The sequence below is a fragment of the Monodelphis domestica genome, chromosome 4 (genome assembly GCF_027887165.1).
Source record: "Monodelphis domestica isolate mMonDom1 chromosome 4, mMonDom1.pri, whole genome shotgun sequence".
Classification (NCBI taxonomy): domain Eukaryota; kingdom Metazoa; phylum Chordata; class Mammalia; order Didelphimorphia; family Didelphidae; genus Monodelphis; species Monodelphis domestica.
The window spans coordinates 185242073-185262793 of NC_077230.1; the positions used below are offsets into that span (position 1 = coordinate 185242073).

General features: G+C 31.5%; 1 protein-coding gene across 2 annotated transcripts in view; it reads right to left on the reverse strand.

Annotated features, from left to right (window-relative positions):
- Window positions 1-3546: 3546 nt before the first annotated feature.
- SP3 (Sp3 transcription factor) overlaps window positions 3547-20721 on the reverse strand; it is a 48928-nt gene continuing 31753 nt past the window's right edge. For both annotated transcript variants that reach the window (XM_007494394.3, XM_007494393.3), the window contains 3 exons: window positions 11794-11986; window positions 8063-8259; window positions 3547-5293 (listed from right to left, as the gene is read on the reverse strand). In XM_007494394.3, the coding sequence (XP_007494456.1) occupies window positions 4977-5293; window positions 8063-8259; window positions 11794-11986 (707 nt within the window). In that variant the 3' untranslated portion in view covers window positions 3547-4976. The remainder of the gene's footprint in view (window positions 5294-8062; window positions 8260-11793; window positions 11987-20721) is intronic.

A 20721-nucleotide genomic window follows, 5' to 3' on the forward strand; every position in this document is an offset into this window, starting at 1 on the left:
GGGAGAGGAGTATACAAAATTAAGTGTTATGGATAGGCCCTAATTTTCTCAATAATGAAAGATAGATTTTGACAACTGTGCAGGAAGTTAATATGATAAAAAAAAACTTTTATGAAATTATGCAGAGCAAAAAAGAAGAATCAGAAGAGCACATTCACTATGCCCATTCATATAAGAATGTAAATGTAAAGAATCCTGATGAATACTTGAATGAAAAGTTGACATATTATGGGGATAAATCTCATTTATTTAAATGTAAACAGTTGCAAAATAAGTTTGATTGTATTGATGTTCAATTTTATAATAACCATTATAAGAGACTCAGAACAATCAATTAAGTGTTTTAAGTGGAGCAGGCCAGAATCTACTTAGCTTTTTAGCCTAATATGGAATTGCCCAAGTCTCTCTTCTCAAAGCCATTAGTTCAAAACTACCCATTGAACAATTAAAACTTTAAAATAAGACTTTGTGGATAAGATCAAAACACATATTGTATCAATACATGGTATTAACACAAATCAGATTCATGATATCTATTAACCAATATAAGAATGTTATGCTTTTTATACACAATAAATTAACATTTTAGCAAGATCAGTCCCAAAATAATTTTTCTATTTTATTTTCATTGACTGACAATAGGTGCTATTGGTCATTCATGAAAACAAGCCCTAAACATATTAAGGAAAACAATTGCACACTGAAAATTAATGTTTCCAACTTCATGCACTCAACTGAACACCAAAGCCTTTTCTATTGCTTATCCTTTCTAAGATATATTTTAGATAATGGATAGTAGTATGGACCAAATGCTACAAATTATTTGTTGCAAAAAGATCTCTTAAGGCTTGGCCATCGATCTGTTTATTTCAAGTAATACACAATCTGATAAAAAAAAATTTAGTTCAACAAAAGGTATTTGAACTTTTGTCCTACATGGACATCATTTAGAGTAGTTATCTGCAAAGCTTTTGACTGACAATTCCACTAGATGACAGGCTGTTTATGAAAGCAATGCCATTAGACTCATGTCTTGAGTTGGTTATGAGATTGAGCCTGGAGCTGCTTCCAAATTAATCGGGAAAGAGTGGAAGACTTTAGAGATCATTTGCAACACTCCATTTACTGATGAAAACACTTATTTTGATTTGGTCATAAACCAAAGCAAGAGATTTAGCAACTTTAGATCTTGGATCTCTTGGACCTTGGCTGAGCACTTATTCCTTTATCCAATGACTCTATGCACATTTTGTTAATATGTGTATGGACTTCACACTTAACGGTCATAGGTACTTTTTTGAAAAAAAAAATCCCAACTGTTTCGCAAGGACTAAGGCCACTTACCTCACTTTATCCAATAGATGTGAATCTGGAAAGTTGTATTTAAATATTTATAAACAATTATTTTTAAAAGAGGAGTTGCTCTTAAATTCTTTTAAAGAAATTTCATTGTAAATGAATAATCTCCCCTTGATTTCTTTTATGTTAAAGTGGATATTCGTAGTGTTTACTTAAACTGAGGCACACTTGTAATTCTTTACTAGACCTACCTAGTCAATTAATAAAGTTACTTCTGATAAGTCTGAAGTTAATAAAAACCAAATAAACAAAATTAAAGATGAGTCCAGTAATTTTTTTAAAAAACAAAACGGAATCAGAAAAATTACTTCATCAAAAATCTTGGAAAAATATACATGGACAATTCTAAACAAACCAGATTTATACTATAAACACCTGCACTAGAAACATCTGAACTATAGCTTGTTCTTAGAATAAGATTCAAGAACGTCTATTAAAGAAATAATTTACCATATTTGTGCAAATATAGTTTATATTTTTTCTCTCAAATCTGGCACATAATTGTTAAAAGTAATGACCTAGTAGATACAGGGCCAGCCTTGAAGTCAGAAAGATCTGGTTCAAACCCTACCTCTGACACTCTTGGAGGAACACTGGGCACATTACACTTCTAGTGGCCCAGGGAACTCAAATCATTAGTTGCTTAACAATTGCAAATAGTATGAGTTTAGTTGTATTAGTAGGATCTTCCTCCAGCAGATTACTTTACACCAGGGAAATTAGAGATCTAAAAGAAACAACAAAAAAATGGTCTTTAATGAATAACTTTTAACACTATGTATTTCCTTTCAAAAGGAGGCTCTTTTAGGAGTGTGGCCTGCAATTGCAAATGGCCTAAATTCAGACCAGTGTAATTTCACTGGAATGGGAAAAGGGGGGTGAGGGGAAGATCCTCTATCTTCTTAATGATCAAAAGCTAGGAACATATAGGATTGGGTTTGTGGTCAACAATTTCTAGTATTTAAATTCGTGCTTTGATATCTGTTAGTTGAAGATCTATAGTTCATGATGTCTATGCATCTGAAAGGGCCCTTAAACATCAGACACCTGATGCAGATAGCATGAAAATGCCTAACTACTTACCTTCCTTGAAGTACCCACGCCAAGGTGAAAGTATAGATGCATGGGTAAAGAGTGGCATAATAATAAAGTTTCCGTTTTACTTAGAAAATAATTCCACACAGCATTAAATGTGCATCTTATTTTTTAACATTCTGCTCCAGTGACTATTCTCAGAAGCTTAATAATTATTTGTGACCACAATTTGATATTACTCTGAAATATATATTTATAAATGACTGCTGACTAGTGGTTTAAGCCCCATGAACCCAGGTTCAAATAGCTTTTTTTTTTTACTTTTTATGAACTCAAGCCTTATGTACATGGTAATATTTTGTCTATAAGTGTGTGGGGGGGGGAAGGGAGGACACCTCTGCAGGGAGAATTGCCCTATAAGAACAGTGTTAATTTATATTTATGTACCTAATGTAAAACCAGGAGTTCCATCTACATTGTCTATACGTGAAAGAAATGTGATTTCCCATAAAAACTGAAAAAGAGATTAACTTTTTGCATTCCTTTCCTATCTTACCTCTCTTTCAACATTGCTGAAGTATATCTCTTTGAAACATATCCTTTTTGTTGAAATAGTTGTCTTTTATATAGTGCTTTAAAGGTTTGCAAAATGTTTTACATACATCAGCTCATTGGACCCTCACAACAACCCTGTGAGGTAGGTGTTAAAGGCATTATTACCTTTTTATTGGACCTTCACACAAATTCATGATTGTCAGTGAACTCTCAAGGTGCTTGTGCTCCCTTAAATCTAGTAACAGAGGTCGCAGCAGTAAAGGTTACAAATTGGCATTGATCAACCTGATGCAGGGTGGGTTGACTAGCACACTCTCCCCCCACCTCCCCAGCCACACAAACAAACCCAATTTATCTTCCCATAGTGGAAAAGCTATTGGCAAGCAAAAACAAATTGCCAAATGTCTAGAAAATGCCTACACAGATTTCCCAAATAAATACACTTCCAACAGAATAATCTCAGCATCTAATACAGTCTCTATCTGGAATCTAAAAATAAACGAGTTCATTATAAACCATGTTGAAAGAAAACCAAAGCCACAAAATTTTCACAAAACATACCACAGCAGTATTTTAAAGGCATAGGAATACAGCAACTCAAAAGAAAAAAAATAGTGTTTTATTAACTACCACACTGTTATAATACACTTTAAACGTACAATAAGGTAGCCTTTAAATCTGAGGTGGTCTTAAGAATAACAAATGAACAGAATTTCAAATTTTTGTAAATAGGTGAACTGCTGCAGTTATTGGTGTACATTTTAGGAAAATGGTATAGCACTTACAGACCAGCAATGTAACTTTATTTTGTACATTTTTTTCTATAATTGAAAATATAAACAATAATTATAAAAAGAAAATACAGCGTAATAAAAAAACATATATGTTTTTCAGTTAAGTGTATTGGATACATATAAATTTAAAGGGAAAAGCAAAAAAAAAAAGGAAAATGGTTGATATTTTAAGTGCAGACTGACTACCTAGCCAAAAAACTTCTTAAAAAAAAAAAACTCATAAAACCTCTAGTTTTCTATGACTAATATCCATGTGGTTGGAGTATTGTCACTATGGAAGTGATTTTCTGTTATGTTTGCATATGTTATACTTTACTGGTAACTTACATGATGGCTTTTAAGGCCCTGGCAGACAGATGGTTTTGGAAACAAGATTTGATTAAAAAAAAAAATCACTGCTAAGACGCAATACACCTTATTTTTGGTCCTCCAATGTTCAAGAAAAGGGATAATTCACAACATTGTTTTTACCACCCAAATGCCTCAACCTATACATTTTAAGCTTTTTTTTAAACATTGGTTATATTGCCCAACTTCGTTATTGAAAGAATAATATTAACAAGACATCATTTTGGCAAATTAAATCTTAAACATGGCTTTTCAACAGGATTTAAAAGGTGACTATCCCTAGAGTTCCATGTTAAAATGTAGTTTTCAAAATCTTACAAGAGTAATGCTTAAAATATTGTACATAGTTAACCTAATTAAAATAATTAGCTTCAAAATGACAAATTGATGAGCTAAGTAAAGCCTACACTAGGTAACATTTGCTTGGAAACTTGATTTGTCAGTTATGCATAATAAAAATTCCAGTCATCAAGAAAATTACAAAATTTCTTTTATCATAACATGATTTCTTTCATCCACCAACTTCTTTTATCTTACAATAGATAAATACCAACATGTTCTCATTTTTACACTAAACCACACAGGATTGATGCATTTGGTTAGACTACCATTCCCATTGTTAAATTCATTTTTCTCTTTATATAACTTGGTAAAATTTCATCTCTTCTAGATTCCAAAAGTACCTACAAAACCCATGCAATTTTACCATTTTAATATACTATGGAATATCATACAAAGTAAGGCATTTCAGTGTCATGTATAACCAAGTTACTGTCAATCCAAAAATTTTTGCACATCAATAAAAAGATATCTAAGAACTTAGGAACAATATTCTTCTCACTACTGTATAAAAATAACCACAATGAATAAGTATTTGTGTAATATTTACTCCATTGTCTCATTTCCAGAAACTGTGACAAGCTGTAAAGGTATTTCAGTGTTGGTAAGGATATCTTGATTGCTGGTGGCGGAAGTATTAACAGTTCCTATCCCTGAAACAGAACCTTGTTGAATATTTGCAAGGATAAGTGTCGTTCCTCCTGCAGTAATCAAAGTTTCATCTCGTGAAGCTTCTACTGATGCCAGCACTGTACTACTAGAGTGAATACCTTTTTTATTCTGATGTGTTTTAATGTGTTTGGCAAGGTGGTCACTTCTCATAAAGCGTTTTGAACATTCTGGACAAACAAACTTCTTTTCACCTGCCAGGAAAAAAATTAATTTCTTTAAAAGAACGGTCTTAATTACTTAATAAATAAAATACATACTGTTTTCTGTTAATCATGCCATGAAAGAAGTTAAGGCAAGGGCAAATCTTCCTCATCCAAATAAACAAGTAGGCTTTTACTAGAAACTTTTCATACAATAAGTAAATGCACAGTCCCAAAAGAATACAATTGCCTCCTCATGCATATCTAATGAAGAATAACAATTTGCTTTAGGCTCCTGAGTTGTGATTCTGATTACCAAAAGACCCTTCACAATCTTGCCTCTAGATCATAAAATGAATTTGTAAAAGTAGGATTTGAATGTGGGGTTTTTTTTACTATATCTGAAAATGAATGAAATTTTATATTTATGAAACACTGTACCATAAAAAAATTTTTTTAGCATATCCTATGGGATCAAGGGATTTAAACTTTTTGTACTTACATTTGAAGTTAAGGGACACATTAAATATCATTATGGGGTTTAGTCAATTTATAAAAAGTGACATTACATGAGGAATTTTTTTACTAAGAAGTTTTTAAGGAAACCATATTCATATAAAGGAATTATGAAAAGCAAAAACTCATCTTCAAGAATCTTGAAAAGAATAAAAAAAATATTATAGGTACTGGACTACCAAGAGATTACAACAAATATTTGTGAGGGGATAAAGGGAGGAAGAGGAAAGGAAGTAAGTATTTATATAGCAACTACTATGGGCAGGAACTGGACTAAATACTTTACAAATATCTCATTTGATCCTCAAAACACACCTCTGAGGCAAGTGTTGCCATTATCCCCATTTTACAGTTAAAGTAAATTAAGAAAGACAACGGTTAACTGATTTTTCCAGGGTTACAAAGCTAATGTTTCTTAGGCTGGATATGAACTCAGGTCTCCCTGACTCCATATCCAACATTCTGATCAATATGCCACCAGCTCCCTCTTGCAGAAAAGAGAAAGAATACCCAATAAAGAAGTGCCTGGCAACATCCAGAAGGAAAAACCACTAAATCATGGTGACTTATGGAAAAACCAATTTTGAGCTAGAGCCTTACAAGGAATGATAAGGAAAAAGAAAAAAGATCTACAGGAGAGTTTAGAGGGCCCAAGTGCTTTCTAAATCCCAACTTTTTTTCTCTGAACCTGTAACTTGTGTACTAGTATGGGATTTAGATTTTCTTCACAAAGTATATCTTTGTAGACAATCAGATGACTGAGCTTGTGATATGAGGAAAATTCATTGGCTTGGTAGTGTAGAAATAAAGGCAAAAGGATTAAGGGGATTGTGATGGTCCTGAAGAAAATTCAGTTAAGTCACCAAATTCTGTTTATTTTTTCATGGAAAGACATATCCCTTCTACTTGGCCCCTTTCTACCACACTATCATTAATTACCATTTATGTAGAACTATATCATCTTATAGTCAAACTTTATTCCAACAGTCATTATTTCAAAATGTCAGGACATCCCTCTTTCAAGAATTTATGCCACAAATTAATGCCAGATGAATATTCCTTAAATACAACAATTTTGCTAGGACCATGTTTAAAAAAAAAAAAATCTTAGTACTATCTTAATTGGCTTGGAGTTTTATTGAGGGGGGGGGGGGGGGGGGCGGCAGCAGCAGTAGAATAAGGGAAACCAACAAACCCTACAATTTAGATTAGGCTTCTTCCTAACTTTCAAGTCTGTTTATCATCTGGTTCATAGCAAGTCTGCATCATTCTGATGCTACCATTTCTCCCTAAGATTCACTGTTTTATATGGGCTAGTTTCTTTATAGTCCTAAGGGTTCATTTCTTCTAGTCTTGGCTCATATATGCTCCCCATCATACGAAATGATCTATTTCTCCTTCCTATATATCTAAATAATCCCCATTCTTGAACATTCTCAAACTGGATATTATCTTTCATATTTCACTGTTGTTTCATGTATGTCCATACCATTCTAACTACTATTCAAACTTCAGAGCAAGTACTATGCATATGCTTTTTCATATCTACTACTAATAGATAAATCTTTAATCCATAAGCTAATGGTAACTGTAAGATATATGGGTGAGAATATATGTTGTACCAGAACACAATGACTTACACACTGCAAGCATTCAGTAAGTCACTAGCAATTAAAAAAAAAAAAAGAAATTCATCCCAGAAGCAGTAAGGTGGGAAACCCTAGGTCATTTTTTAAAAATTACACATAACACAACAATGGAAAAATTGCTGAGATCAAAGCACTAAAATCTTGGTACTAACCACTGGGAACCACTGTTTAATTTGTATTTCTTCCCTTCCTACAAAAAATAAAATGGAAATGATGCCCATCACTTATCTATGCTGATAAAGATATGAAAGGTAAACAAGAAAGGTACAAACATTATCTATTCAGTAAAGAGTGTCATAAATAAAGAAAACTAGTTGTGAGAGCTAACAACTCAGAATACCAAAAGAACAATCAGAAGAGCAAAAAACTAAATCTTCAATGATTTTAGCAGGTCCTAACAATAAATTTCAAGATATATGGGAAAGTTGTTTGGATTTAGTTTTTAATGATCAATTTAATGAATGTCTTCTAAACTGGTGCCACTGCAAATGAAAATTAATAGTTTTTAATATCACTAGCTTACACTTTTAAGATCTATAAAAAATAAAATTTCTTATTTTTAAAAATGTTTATTGTCTTTAAAAGGACCCCAACTGCTAAGGATAAGTAAGTTTAAATCCCATATTTTAATTCAATAAAAACAAATGTTAGTAACCTGTATGTGTTCTTCTGTGCCGCTGTAACTCATCACTTCGAGTAAATCTTTTCCCACAGAACACCCAATTACAAACAAAAGGACGTTCCCCAGAATGCCAGCGAAGGTGAGCTCTTAAGTGTGATGTCTTCCCATACACTTTACCACATCCTGGTATATGACAAATATGCTGTTTCTTTTTCCCAAGATTGGCGCCTCTAAAAAAAAAAAAGACACATAACAGGGTTATTTTTTTTAAAAATAAAACCAAAGTTTAATGAACATTATTCGCAATTTATCATTTGCAATCTTTTTTAGATACCATCATGCAAAACTTAAAAGTTATGGAAGAAATCAGAAGTAGGCATTTTATGAATTCCACATAAAAAAACTTAATTCAATTCCATCATATAAAATATATGTGAATAAAAATTTTACTGTACAATAAATGTGACTACTTTCCAACAAACACAAGATATTTCTCCACTGGTTTATTTTTAAAGGTTATTTTTTTAATTAAAACAAAGATTTTACTTTATGAAACAGAAATCTGAATACTTCTCAGAACATACATTTAATTTCAAATAAATTTGAGTATTTTTGAATACTTGTCTTTTGTTTAAAGTCAGGGAATAATTCTAAGTTAGTAGCTGTTGGAATAAGTTCTAACTTTGTATAAAAGAGTATTTTATACAGATCATTTTCAAGCTACAAAATTTAGCTTATGTTTAATTTTTACAGCTCATAAGATTGCCTAATGAGTAAAAATATGTATAGAAGAGAATTAATAACGCTTATAATTATTTATCTGAAAATATAATTATTGAATTACATGCCCTCATTCTAAATATACCTTGAATTGGAGGTAGGCTAGAAAAGAGCAAAAAATATTGACTGCTATGATTTACTAGTTAATTTTTTCCTAAATCTGTCTGCAACTTCCATCCATGCTGCTATTTTTGCCTTTATAAAACTTAGGCAAAATAAAGCTAAACTAAACCCTCTTCTACATAATAATCCTTCAGATACTTCAAAAGCTTATAACCAATGCCCAACACAGAACCCTTTTTCTTTTTAGGCTAACCACCCTACTAAGTTCTTTCAACCAAACCTCACACATGGCATATATGCTCTAACTGATCGCTATCCTCTCTGAAATGTAGTGCCCAACAGTGACACACTATACTGCAGAGGTGGTCAGAACACCTCTCTTTTGCTGGACCAAAAGTCTTTCTTAAGGTAACCTAAGATAATAAGCACATTAATGGCGTTTTTCACTGCTATCATACTACTGATGGACAGTGCTTTCATTAGTTCCTTTAAACCTTACATGTTTTTCACATGAATTGTTGGCAAACCATTCTGTGTTTATGAAGTTGATTTTTACCCCATGTATATAAAATTTCGTGTTTACTCCTGTAAAATTTTATTAGATTTATCTCATCATTCTAGCGAATGAAGATGTTCCTTGATCCTAATTCTGAGATTCAAAGTCATATTTCAATTCATTCCAGTAACTTCAACAGAAAACCTATTACTTCTTTTCTCATGATTTTTATTTCTATTTCTAAGCTTGTAGGTCCTAAAATATTAAGATGCTAAATGTGCTCTTTATGCAACAAAAATTAAGTCTACTTTCTAAATCTGAATTTTCCAAATAATATTTTCCTGGAGAAAATATATTCAGTTAAATAAGGAAGAAATGAGGACATATTTACAAGCAATTAAGTGGCAAGTTCCTAAATTATCACATTGCTAATTCAACAGCAGAAAAATTTTGTTCTACATGGGCATCAGAGAACTGATAGGGAATAAGTGATATGAAGGCAAGAGAGAGTAAAAATTAAAACACCAGAATTGATATGCCATTCTTAGTACTATAAGATTATATGCAAAGCTTATCATAATTATAATATCCCTGACACTTTCTAGCTTCAATTTTAGTATTAACTGATATTTTTAGCTTCCTGCTTTGTGTCCTTCTGTACCTACTTTGCCCTCAGTGGTTTAACAGTGTAGTGACATCCAGTGTACCAATGTGCAAAGGATCAATGTTGAGTAGGTTAGCGAAAAATATTAAGATTTCTCATATTAAGTTTCAGAGTACAGAAAATATGAAATAACCCCTCTTAATGATATCAGGTTTTTTTCAGAGTACATATGTGAGAAGTTAGGAAAATATTAGATAGTGAGACAGATGAGATAAGATATTACTATGAAGAGTAGAGAAGAAAAAAATATTTTTGAAATAAAATTATTTTCTTTGTACTGAATATTATGAACTGATGCTCATATCATGCAAATCTATATAGTAACTATGTTAATCATTAAGCAGAAGTGAAATGTAATACTCCCAAAATGCCTGCTACTTGTTTTAACACTTTATATTAAGTATATATTTATGTTAAAATTATAAATTGTATTAAAATTTATATCAAATTAAATTATATCAAAATTTATATTAAAATAAATATTTGGGTTTTTTAGATCCTGTGTATTGGTTCCACAATACTGTGTATTGGTTCCAAGGGAGAAGAGCAGTAAGGGCTAGAGGCAAGATGGATTAAGTGACTTACCCAGTGTCACACAATTAGGAAGTGTTTGAGGCCAGATTTAAACCTAGGATCTTCCATCTCTAGGCCTGACTCTCAATCCACTGAGCCACCCGGCTGCCCCCTATAGTAAGTATATTTATGCATATATTATGTTTTGTTATTGCTGATGTAGAATCCTCTGCATTAATTTATTATCAAAGTAGTTTTTTCACTAACTAGCATAATTATCAACACTATCATAAATAATCTAGTTGTGTCACTTCATGTTCAAGTCAAAGCTTGTTACGATGAATCACAAGGTTCAAAATTCCTACTAAAATATTGCAATTTTGGCATTTTCAAATATTTGGGCTATTTTTGGACTCTGGTTTTTAGTCAGAATTTCTCTCTCACACACATAAATGCAATTTTTTTTTAAAAGTTAGAAGTGTTCCCTAAGTATTAGGTCTCTGTGTCTGATAAAAAAGATTATACAAATAACTGAATCTATAGAATTTGAATGAAGTCCTTAAGAATGTTTGCTAGTTTATTACAGAGATTTAAAAAGTTATATACTAGGATTCATATACAGATATTATATTTATATGTATATATATATATATATATACACACACACACATATATATGTACATATATACACACACAGGCATACACACAAGATATAAATCACTGATAGATTAACTCAGTAGCAAAAACTTGATATCAATTAAGTTAATTTGAAATATAGCAGGATGAAAAACAATCTTTTAACCTATTACACAAAATACTTTAAAGAAAACTCAATTGTTTTTAAGTACAAAAATGTTCTGAATTTAGCTTCACTATTTTAAAGTCCTGAATAAAATTCCTCTTTGCATGTGACAGTTTTTAAATAGGACTTAGCAACAGCTTCTACTAACATGTCTTTGAATTAGATCTAATCAAAATGTTTAAAGGGAACATTTTAAGTTTTAGACATGATAAACAACAGTGAAGCAAATGGTTATTAAATATTGTAAAAATAATTCATGAGTTTCAAAAGAAGTACCAAAGTCTTTTAATAATTAGTCATTAAAAATCATCTATATTTGTCTTTTTTTAACAAATAAAAAATTTGTGTTTTGCAAGTGTAGATGAGACATAATTTATATCAATTCCTCATTAAAAAAAAAAAAACATTTTCACATGTTAATACAAGGGCTTTTTACATCTGCATACCTCCCACCACCTTCTTTACAGTTGGGACAGGTGCAAGCTACTCGCCGAAGTCTTTTTCCTTCCTGATGTGGCTGGTCCCCTTCTTCATCTACCACCTGTACTCTCAAATGTGTTAAATCACTGGTATTCAATGTAGAATCACCACTGAGCTGCCACTCTTCTGGATCCGGCTCTTCTTCCTTGATCCTAATATCTAAAGAACAGAATAGATAAGAATAAGAGGTCATTAATTGGACAGAAAGTAAGATAGCATGCCAATTATTTTCTTGATAGTAGCAAGAAAATAAGATAGAATATGGTCAACATAAGTTTTTAGAATATATAGCTATTGACCCTAAAGCCTTTATTAAAGCTACAAAATTTACCTCACTATAACTTTCATCTGGCTGGCTGAAACAGCTAATGCAGATTAAGTCTAAGTCAAATTCTAATGCCCTCCTCTTCTAAAAACCTCTTATCTGTAAGTATGCAAACATAGAGGGAATGTTTAAATTTTTTAAAGCTATTAGTTATAAATTTAAGTGTAAAAAAGAAATCTATCAATCATGATATGAGTAGCATTTTACCAGGGAAAACAGTCACAGAATTTTAAGATATGGATCCTACCTTCAAGGGTCTTATAATTTAAGTGGAGTGAAAAAATACCAGAGCTACTTTATGGCAAAGTGTGGCTGAAATCACTGTGATGTGTTATGGGGTTATGTTAGAAGCAATGTTTTTAAAAGCATTTTTTAAAAAGATTAGGCCATAAAGTAGAAATTCTTAACCTGGGGTTTATACATTTATTTTTTAAATATTCTGATAAGTATACTTTATAAAATTTATTTCCTTTAGAATTCTATTTACTTTATGCTTGGCCTCAAAGAAAAGTTGAGGAAAAAACCACCTCCCTACTTCTATACAAGTAAGGGATCATGTTCCCCCTGCATAAACATTAATTTTACATGTTTTTTTCTTCCTTTTTTAAAAGGACAACTTTTTAAGAGGGTGGGATTAAGTGGAAGAAAAGAAAAAACAGGAAATGCAGAGGATATAAAAACAATAGATATCTATTTAAATTTTTATGATTTTTTAAAAAACAAACTTCATTTGGCCTCCGAGTTTAAGCTCTATTATTCACATATTTATTTATTAAACATTGTTAAATCACAGATGAAAATAACTACAACACAGATGAGGGGTCAAAATATAAGAACCACTAATGGTTAAAAGAAGAAATGCAAACTATTAACGACCACATGAAAAAGTGCTACAACTAAAAAGAAATGTAAATTAAAATGACTCACAGTTTCACCTCACATATATCAAATAGGTAAATATGATTTTTAAAAAACAATGTTGGTTGAGCCATGAGATAATAGACAGTAATAAATATACTGCTAGTGAAAACTGAATTAAATTGTTTTAAGAAAACTTAGAAAAATAAGAGAAAAATTGCTAAACTGTTCATTATCTCTGATCAAGTGATCCCACTGTATAAAGATCTCATGTATAGATACATTCACAATGGCACTTTATGGTAGCAATAAAACTGGAAATAAAGTTGTTAAATGCTCATGGTCTTGGAAATGGCCAAAGAGATTATTCTATATGAATGTAATACATATTATTTTCCCTTAAAAAGTAAGGGGAAAAGGGAGAATTTGAAACTCAACATTTTTTAAATGAATGTTAAAAATTATTACCTACAGATAACAGAAAGCACCCAAAAAATAATTTAGATAAATGGGTTGAATGGGATGGTTTGTGTGAACTGATAAGGGGGGAGAAGGGGGGGAACAAAACCATAAGAGTATAATAACATGCACAATGACTATAATAATGCAAGTGAAAACAATGCTAAAAGATAGCTCAACTGAATTTTAATGACCAATCGTGGCCATAAAAGACAAAATGATTAAATATACCCTTTCCCTCCCCTCAGCTTGGGGGTACTAGAGAACTGACTACAGGTGTGAAATGTTGCCTATCAGAGATCCACTGGAGTAGTAGGTTTTGCTTAACTGTTTTTCTTAGTTACATGAGCACAGATTGACTCCACCTGATATATATAATGATATAAAAACCAAAACTTAACACAATTTACAAAGGAAAAGAAAAAAAATTCAGGTCTAAATCAGAAAATTGTCTTCTAAAAACCAGAGTCAAATGTTGTCACTTAGGAATGTTTTACAAGATATTTACAAACAAGGTAAATAAAGTAAGCCTACGTGTTAAATCAATTTCCCAAAGATTCTTTATGGTCTCTCTTCATTCTTATCCTTAGATACAAAATAAATAAGGAGTTTGTTTCTCTCCTCTCATATTCCCAAGAATGAACTAATACTTTCTTGCTCTATGCAGTTGAAATATCCATAAGCTCAATAAGGTTTGAAAATGTATCCTGTGTGATGATCAAATATGAAAGCAATTTTAGCAGATGTAGAGTAAAATAAGATTGTGTTCAATCTTTATTTACTTTAACCTTCCAGGGCATATATACCCTTTATGTCATATTATCCAAAAATAACAACAAAAAATTTCTAAGTACCTGCACACATGGCACAATACTAAACTTAAATAAAAACATAATTTACTACCATCAAAAAAAAAAAACCCTGAAAAAGCCTTACCAAAAGATACTATAAAATATAGATTTGTAAAGAAAATATTTTTTGTTAAATTACTTTTTCAAATATTCACTTTGTTGTTTGAGGTAGTTTTTCATTACTTTCCTTTTTTCTCTATTATTTTGATGTAATTTAAGGTAAATAAATACAGGGGGGGAGGAGAAAAGGAAAAAGGTAAGGAAACAACTTAAGTATTATTGACCAGGTAATCTGTAGTTCAATAACCAGTTTCAATTTTCTATTTCTTTTAACAAAATATAGTACTAATTATGAAGAATCTCTGTTACAATTTGGGTATTTGAAAACAATCTATTTGTTCTTATAACTAGAGCTACAACTCTCAAATTCTCATATAGTTTGCTTTTCCCCATGCATTCCCAAATTAGAAATAGATTATTTCCAACATTGTCAAATAGTTGTTTGAGCCTTGGAATGAGTTTTCCCAACAGAAACAATGTACTGAATGATTCTTGCATTTCCCACCTAACCCATAAAAGTCAATGTAGTTGAAACATTATGCAATCAAACACATGGTCAATGATACCATTGCTAATCCTGGAAAAACAAAATAAAAAATAATGATTATATTCATGTAATGACCCCCATATGTCTAGAAGTCACTTTTTTCTCACCTCTGTGCCTTTCAGAATCCTTTGCCTTCTTTCAAAGATCAGTCTAGATGTCGTGTTCTCTGAGGTTTTACCTGATCCTTTTCGTTGTTAATAGTGTTATCTTTACTCAACTAACTTGTACTTTCATATTTTTGCATATAGGTATATCATCCCTCCCTAACTTTGACTCCTATAGATCCCTAACCCACAGGGAAAAAAAAAAACCTGAAAGCTCTTCAAAGGTAAGAAACTGTTTTGTTTTTTGACTGTGTTCCTAAACATCTGGCAGCATGCAAAACACATAATGGACACAATGCTGAATACTCAGGCTCAAAAAAAAAAAACAATTAAGAGTCGGATGGAAACATAGATTCTTAGTATTTCTCAACACTCAAAATGCTCTCTAGATGTTGACATCTAATTTCATCTAAGAATTTAAGACTTTCCTTTCCCTTGATACAAGTTTATTACTTTTGGAGCCATGATTAGGGTCAAGTTCACAAATGAAATGCTGCAAGGGGAAAAAAAATGGGAAATGAGAGAGTAGAGGACAGAAAATGAAACCTTTCTGAGGTTCCAACAGTTGGAAAACAGTGGGAAAGGAGGCAAAGAACTAAAGAGAGATGTATTCATATTTTATTTAATATTCATAAATTATCTATTATCAATATTAGGGAATAAGTTTTGTTTTCCAAATGTCACATAATAAGGGGGGAAAATGTTTTAAACCAGAGGGCATTTTCTATGTATGAACTCGAGTGAAGAAAGGAGGTAGGAAGGAGAAAGACATAGCTAGCAAATAACTTCTTATCCTAGGACAGACTTCTTGCTCAAGAGGGGGCTGGGCTCTATGTAATCATGTTTGTAGGCACTTAAGTTCACAAGTCAGTAGTTAATAACTCAAACCTTAGCTTTAACTATTAAAAAGATTTGTATACTATCAAAAAAAATGTACTATATCTTCCTATTATTAACATACCAAGAAAGCTAATAGCATGCTATAATTAACTGATTTATTATCTAAATCTAGCATTCATATTTAATTTAGGTAATACTAGATAAATATGAATTAAGGTACTTTGGATAAAATGAGACATTCTCTGTTATCAATAGCATATCACTAGGATTTTGTTGTTCTTGTCAAAGTCTAATTTTCTCTGCTTTCATTTTTTTTTTAGAATGCTGATGAAATTGCTTCATTTGAGTCGAAGTTTATTTTATTTATATTTTCCATTTAACAGGTTTCACCTGTCTTGAAACAAACAGAATTAGACAATATTTTTTAAATCTCTAATATTCTCATTTTGTAAGTAAATGATTTTTGTTCTAATTAGGATTTCCTAATTTGTTTGTAACTAAGCTTCTATGAATATTTTTAACCTACCAAAAAAGTTTGTCTTTTTTTTAATTTAAGATGATAGCTCTCAATTTCCCTTTAATATAGCTAATTTCCTAACAGTGTCTCTTCATTTGTCTGGAAAGGAATTAAATTCTTGAGGAATGACCTTCTTTAAAATTCAATTCTTTACCAAATAATTTGTTATCACAGAAATCTATAATAAAACCAACTAAAGTAATTCCCTCTAAAAATTCCTTTATAAAGGTCATTTATACTCTATGACTTTCCTCTTTTTTTCCCTTAAGTTCTGTTTTCTATGCACTTTCACCCCTATTTCCTGAGGTGGAGAAGTGGTTAGGAAGTGATAGTTTTATAAGATAACTTCAATATTTTTCTTAACCTAAAAACAAGCCCTTAATTTATTGCCAATACCACATCTTTCCTTCTACTTTGCTTCATTATTTCATTCATTCATTCATTTCACTTTAAGTGAGAATAAATTCTACATGACCAAATCATAAGAAATAATCCTAAAGGTTAAATAATGTTTCCCAAAATGTTGGCCAGCCAAGTTATGTTGTAGTTTCAGGTTGGGAATGATGGGTTTATCTATCTATAATTTCCAGCCCTTTTCCTAAATTCCAACATAGTTCATCTAACTTGAAGTCTCCCCTATTTAACTTCTCAATTTGAAAATAAACCAGTTCATAAGGGAAATGGTTGAGAACCACTGAACTTTGCCAAAAACAGAGGCTGGTTACTGGTAAAATAGCACCTCTCCTTCTTGTTATGACAACACTATCTTCAGCTATGCCTTTCACCCAAAAGTTTTAAAACACTAAATAACAGTAAATAGACTATCTCAAACTAGCAAAAAAGGATCAAAAGTAGATTTCTTCCCCAAATTAAAACAATACAATAAACTGGGAGTTCCTGGTTGCTGTCAGGACCTGCTGGTAGTCAACAGTGATTTCCTGTCAACTAGAGAACAAAAATTATGAGAAATTCTGGCAAAATAGAATTCTCTCATACCCAAGGATCTCTTGTCCACTCTAAGCTTATCATACTATGTGTCTCTCCAAATCTTCGTATTATTTTTTAACCCTTCCATATAAAGGCAAGGTAACTACCTGAAGGGAAAACTTATACAGATGAATGTGGTCTGATTTATTTGTTGAAGAAAGTTTCATCTCATTATTTCATATCTCATAAAGAAAAGGAATTATCTAAACAGGTACATGATAAATCATTTACACATTGTCTCATTTTCAAGCTTTATATTTCCTGTCACAAAGTGTGTATATATATATCATCCTCATTTGTGAAATAGGGGTAATAATACTATCTACCTTGCAATGTCTTCATAAAAGAAGAGCCTTATAAAATTTAAATGTATGCTAATAGTCAAATTGGTAAACATAGAAATGTCTATTCATACATAATACGTAGTGTAGTTTCTACTACACCAAGGTGAAGTTAAAGGCTTTTATTTATTGTGTAGAAAGAAAAGAACTAGAATTCTTTTATTCAGTTTCTTAGTACAGGTTAAGCAAGACTTGTCAAAGTCATAAATTATTCTCTTCATATATACCCGAGTTTACACATACACACACAATTCATTACCATTTAGTAATTAGGTTTTCTCTGAAACTTATTAGCTGTTTTAAGTCTTAAATTGCATAAAAAGTACACAATTGGCAGGAATATCAAAGAGTCATCTAAGCCATTGTTTTGTCTGTATAAAAAACTACAACTTACAATTCAAATAGACTATTTTTTTTCTCATTAAAACTCTCCAGAGGGGGCAGTTAGGTGGCTCAGTGGATTGAGAGCCAGGACTAGAGATGGAAGGTCCTAAATTCAAATATTATCTCAGACACATCCTAGCTGTGTGACCCTGGGCAAGTCACTTAATCCCCATTGCCTAGCCCTTAATTCTTGGGCCTTGGAACCAATTCACAGTATTGATTCTAAGATGGAAGGTATGAGTTTAAAAATAATTTTTTAAAACTCTCCAGAATGGGATCCATTCTCTTAGTAGATTCATAAACTGGTATCAGAAGACACTTTGGAATATAAATAAGATAAGGAAAAAAATCAGAAACAAAGAAGACATCTTTCAAAGTTCTATATTGAATTTGTTATATATTAAAAGAGAAATTATCTATGATATTTGATCTTGTAAATGCAAACCTTCCTCTGTTCTAGTGTGTGTGTGTATATATATGTATATATGGAAATGTTCATTTTATTTTGTATGTTCAAGTATTATGTGTATTAAGTTTGGAATAAAAAATAAATGTGAGCTTTTTAAGAATAGGAACTGTCTTGCTCTTCTATTTGTATCTCCAGCTCTTAGCCCAATTCTTATACATGGTAAATCCCTCATAGGTGATTTTTCATCTTAAAAAACAACAACAACCCAGAAGTCATCTAAAACAATCCCAACTCCCATCTTAAAGTTTTCCTCCATCCTAAATGTTCAAAAAACATCCCTTTTAGTAACTCATTCTAGAATTTTACAAGAAACAAAAATCAAGTTCATTCTTCTAAAATCTAAAGTATTCATCTTGGAATTGGAACAGCTTTGTTTAGATTCTATTGTGTCACACATCTGTCTATCACAGTTTCCACAAAGGTCACTGACAGTGTGATAAGCCAAAAATGTTTGTAAATTTTTTTCAGCATGTTCTTCCATTTCAGAAGTCTCATCATTCAGAAGTCTAACCCAATACTTCTTTCATGTATTTTTAACCCTTTTCTGACTTATTCATACATTGGAAAGTCACAAGTAACAGGCATCTCCATAATGTTGAGTCTAAGATCCCTACTTTGTCTTTAGCTAAATGACCCAATCATTTTAGATAAAATCTCTTAAGTCCATTCCATTCATCCCACTAAAATTATAAGACCCCAAAGTCTATCTTCATATTATAATATATTAAAAGCTATTAAGCTATGAAATAATTCTATGTATAAAAATACAAAAAAAAAATACTGGCTTAATATTAAAACATAAGAAAATTTAAGAGACTTTAAAAAAATTTAACCTTTTACAAACTGATAGTATTACCCCCCCAAAAGATGGAAAAAACAGAAGGCCAACTGAAACATCACTTAAAATTCACAGAAGAGAAGACAACAGACAAGGACAACTTTGAAATTAATATGAAGGCATTATAAAAACATTTTTTAAAAACATGGACTTCAAGAGCTATTTCATTGTAATATTTAGAACTGAAAGAGATATTAGAGATTATCTAGTCCAACCTCCTCATTTATAAAAATGAGGAAACTAAAGTCAAGAGGTTGAAAGACTTCCCTAAGGTCACAGAGGCAGTAATCCAGAAAATAATGATCATATTAACTCATTTAAATAGTAGCTACTCAAAAAAATTTTTATTTTGCATTATAATTCACAAAAAAGGATTCAGCCATGGCAACAAATTAACAATTCCAATTCATTGACATTTTAAATCTTTACAATCTCCACATGAAGAACAAATAAACATAAATGTGCAATATTTTACAGAGTATAGGACTGAAGAATGCTATATCTCCAAAAATCTATCAGGTTGCCAAGTTCTGAAAGGCTCATCATCCCAAGGTTAGTCACAGGGTGATGAATTTTTTTGATCACAGAATCTCCAAGAAAGAGAAAAAAATATCATATAGCTATCCTATGTGACCTCCTTCAACTGCTTCAATGGCCAAGTAATGGAAATGGAGTCAGATGGCAATTTTTAAGACCATCAGAAAAAATTCCCTTAACCGCTGGTATCTTTACCGTGCAAAATATTTTTCCCAACAAAATTACCTCATTTAAAAAGGACCAAATTTCATGCAATTTTATATTCACAATTTGAATAAAACTAGAAGAGATAGGAATTTTATAGCTAAGTGGATACATGGTTTAGAGGTGCTATTCAGATAATTAAAGGATCAGATTTAGAGGAATTAGGTTTATATAATTCCCAATGGCCATGACAGACTTCACTGTGTTACTTCATATCACTGAAAATGAAAACAAGATACTTAAGAACACAATGATAGTAACTGTAGTATATGCTCACATATGTTGAAGGGGCAGAGAAATAAAGAAATTCTATTAAAATTCTGACAAATTTCTCTATTAAAAAAACAACAACAACAAAAGGGGGCAGCTGGGTAGCTCAGTGGATTGAGAGCCAGGCCTAGAGACAGGAGGTCCTAGGTTCAAATCTGGCCTCAGACACTTCCCAGCTGTGTGACCCTGGGCAAGTCATTTGACCCCCATTGCCTAGCCCTTACCACTCTTCTACAATATACAGTATTGACTCCAAGACAGAAGGTAAGGGTTTAAAAAAAAAAACCACCAACAACAACAACA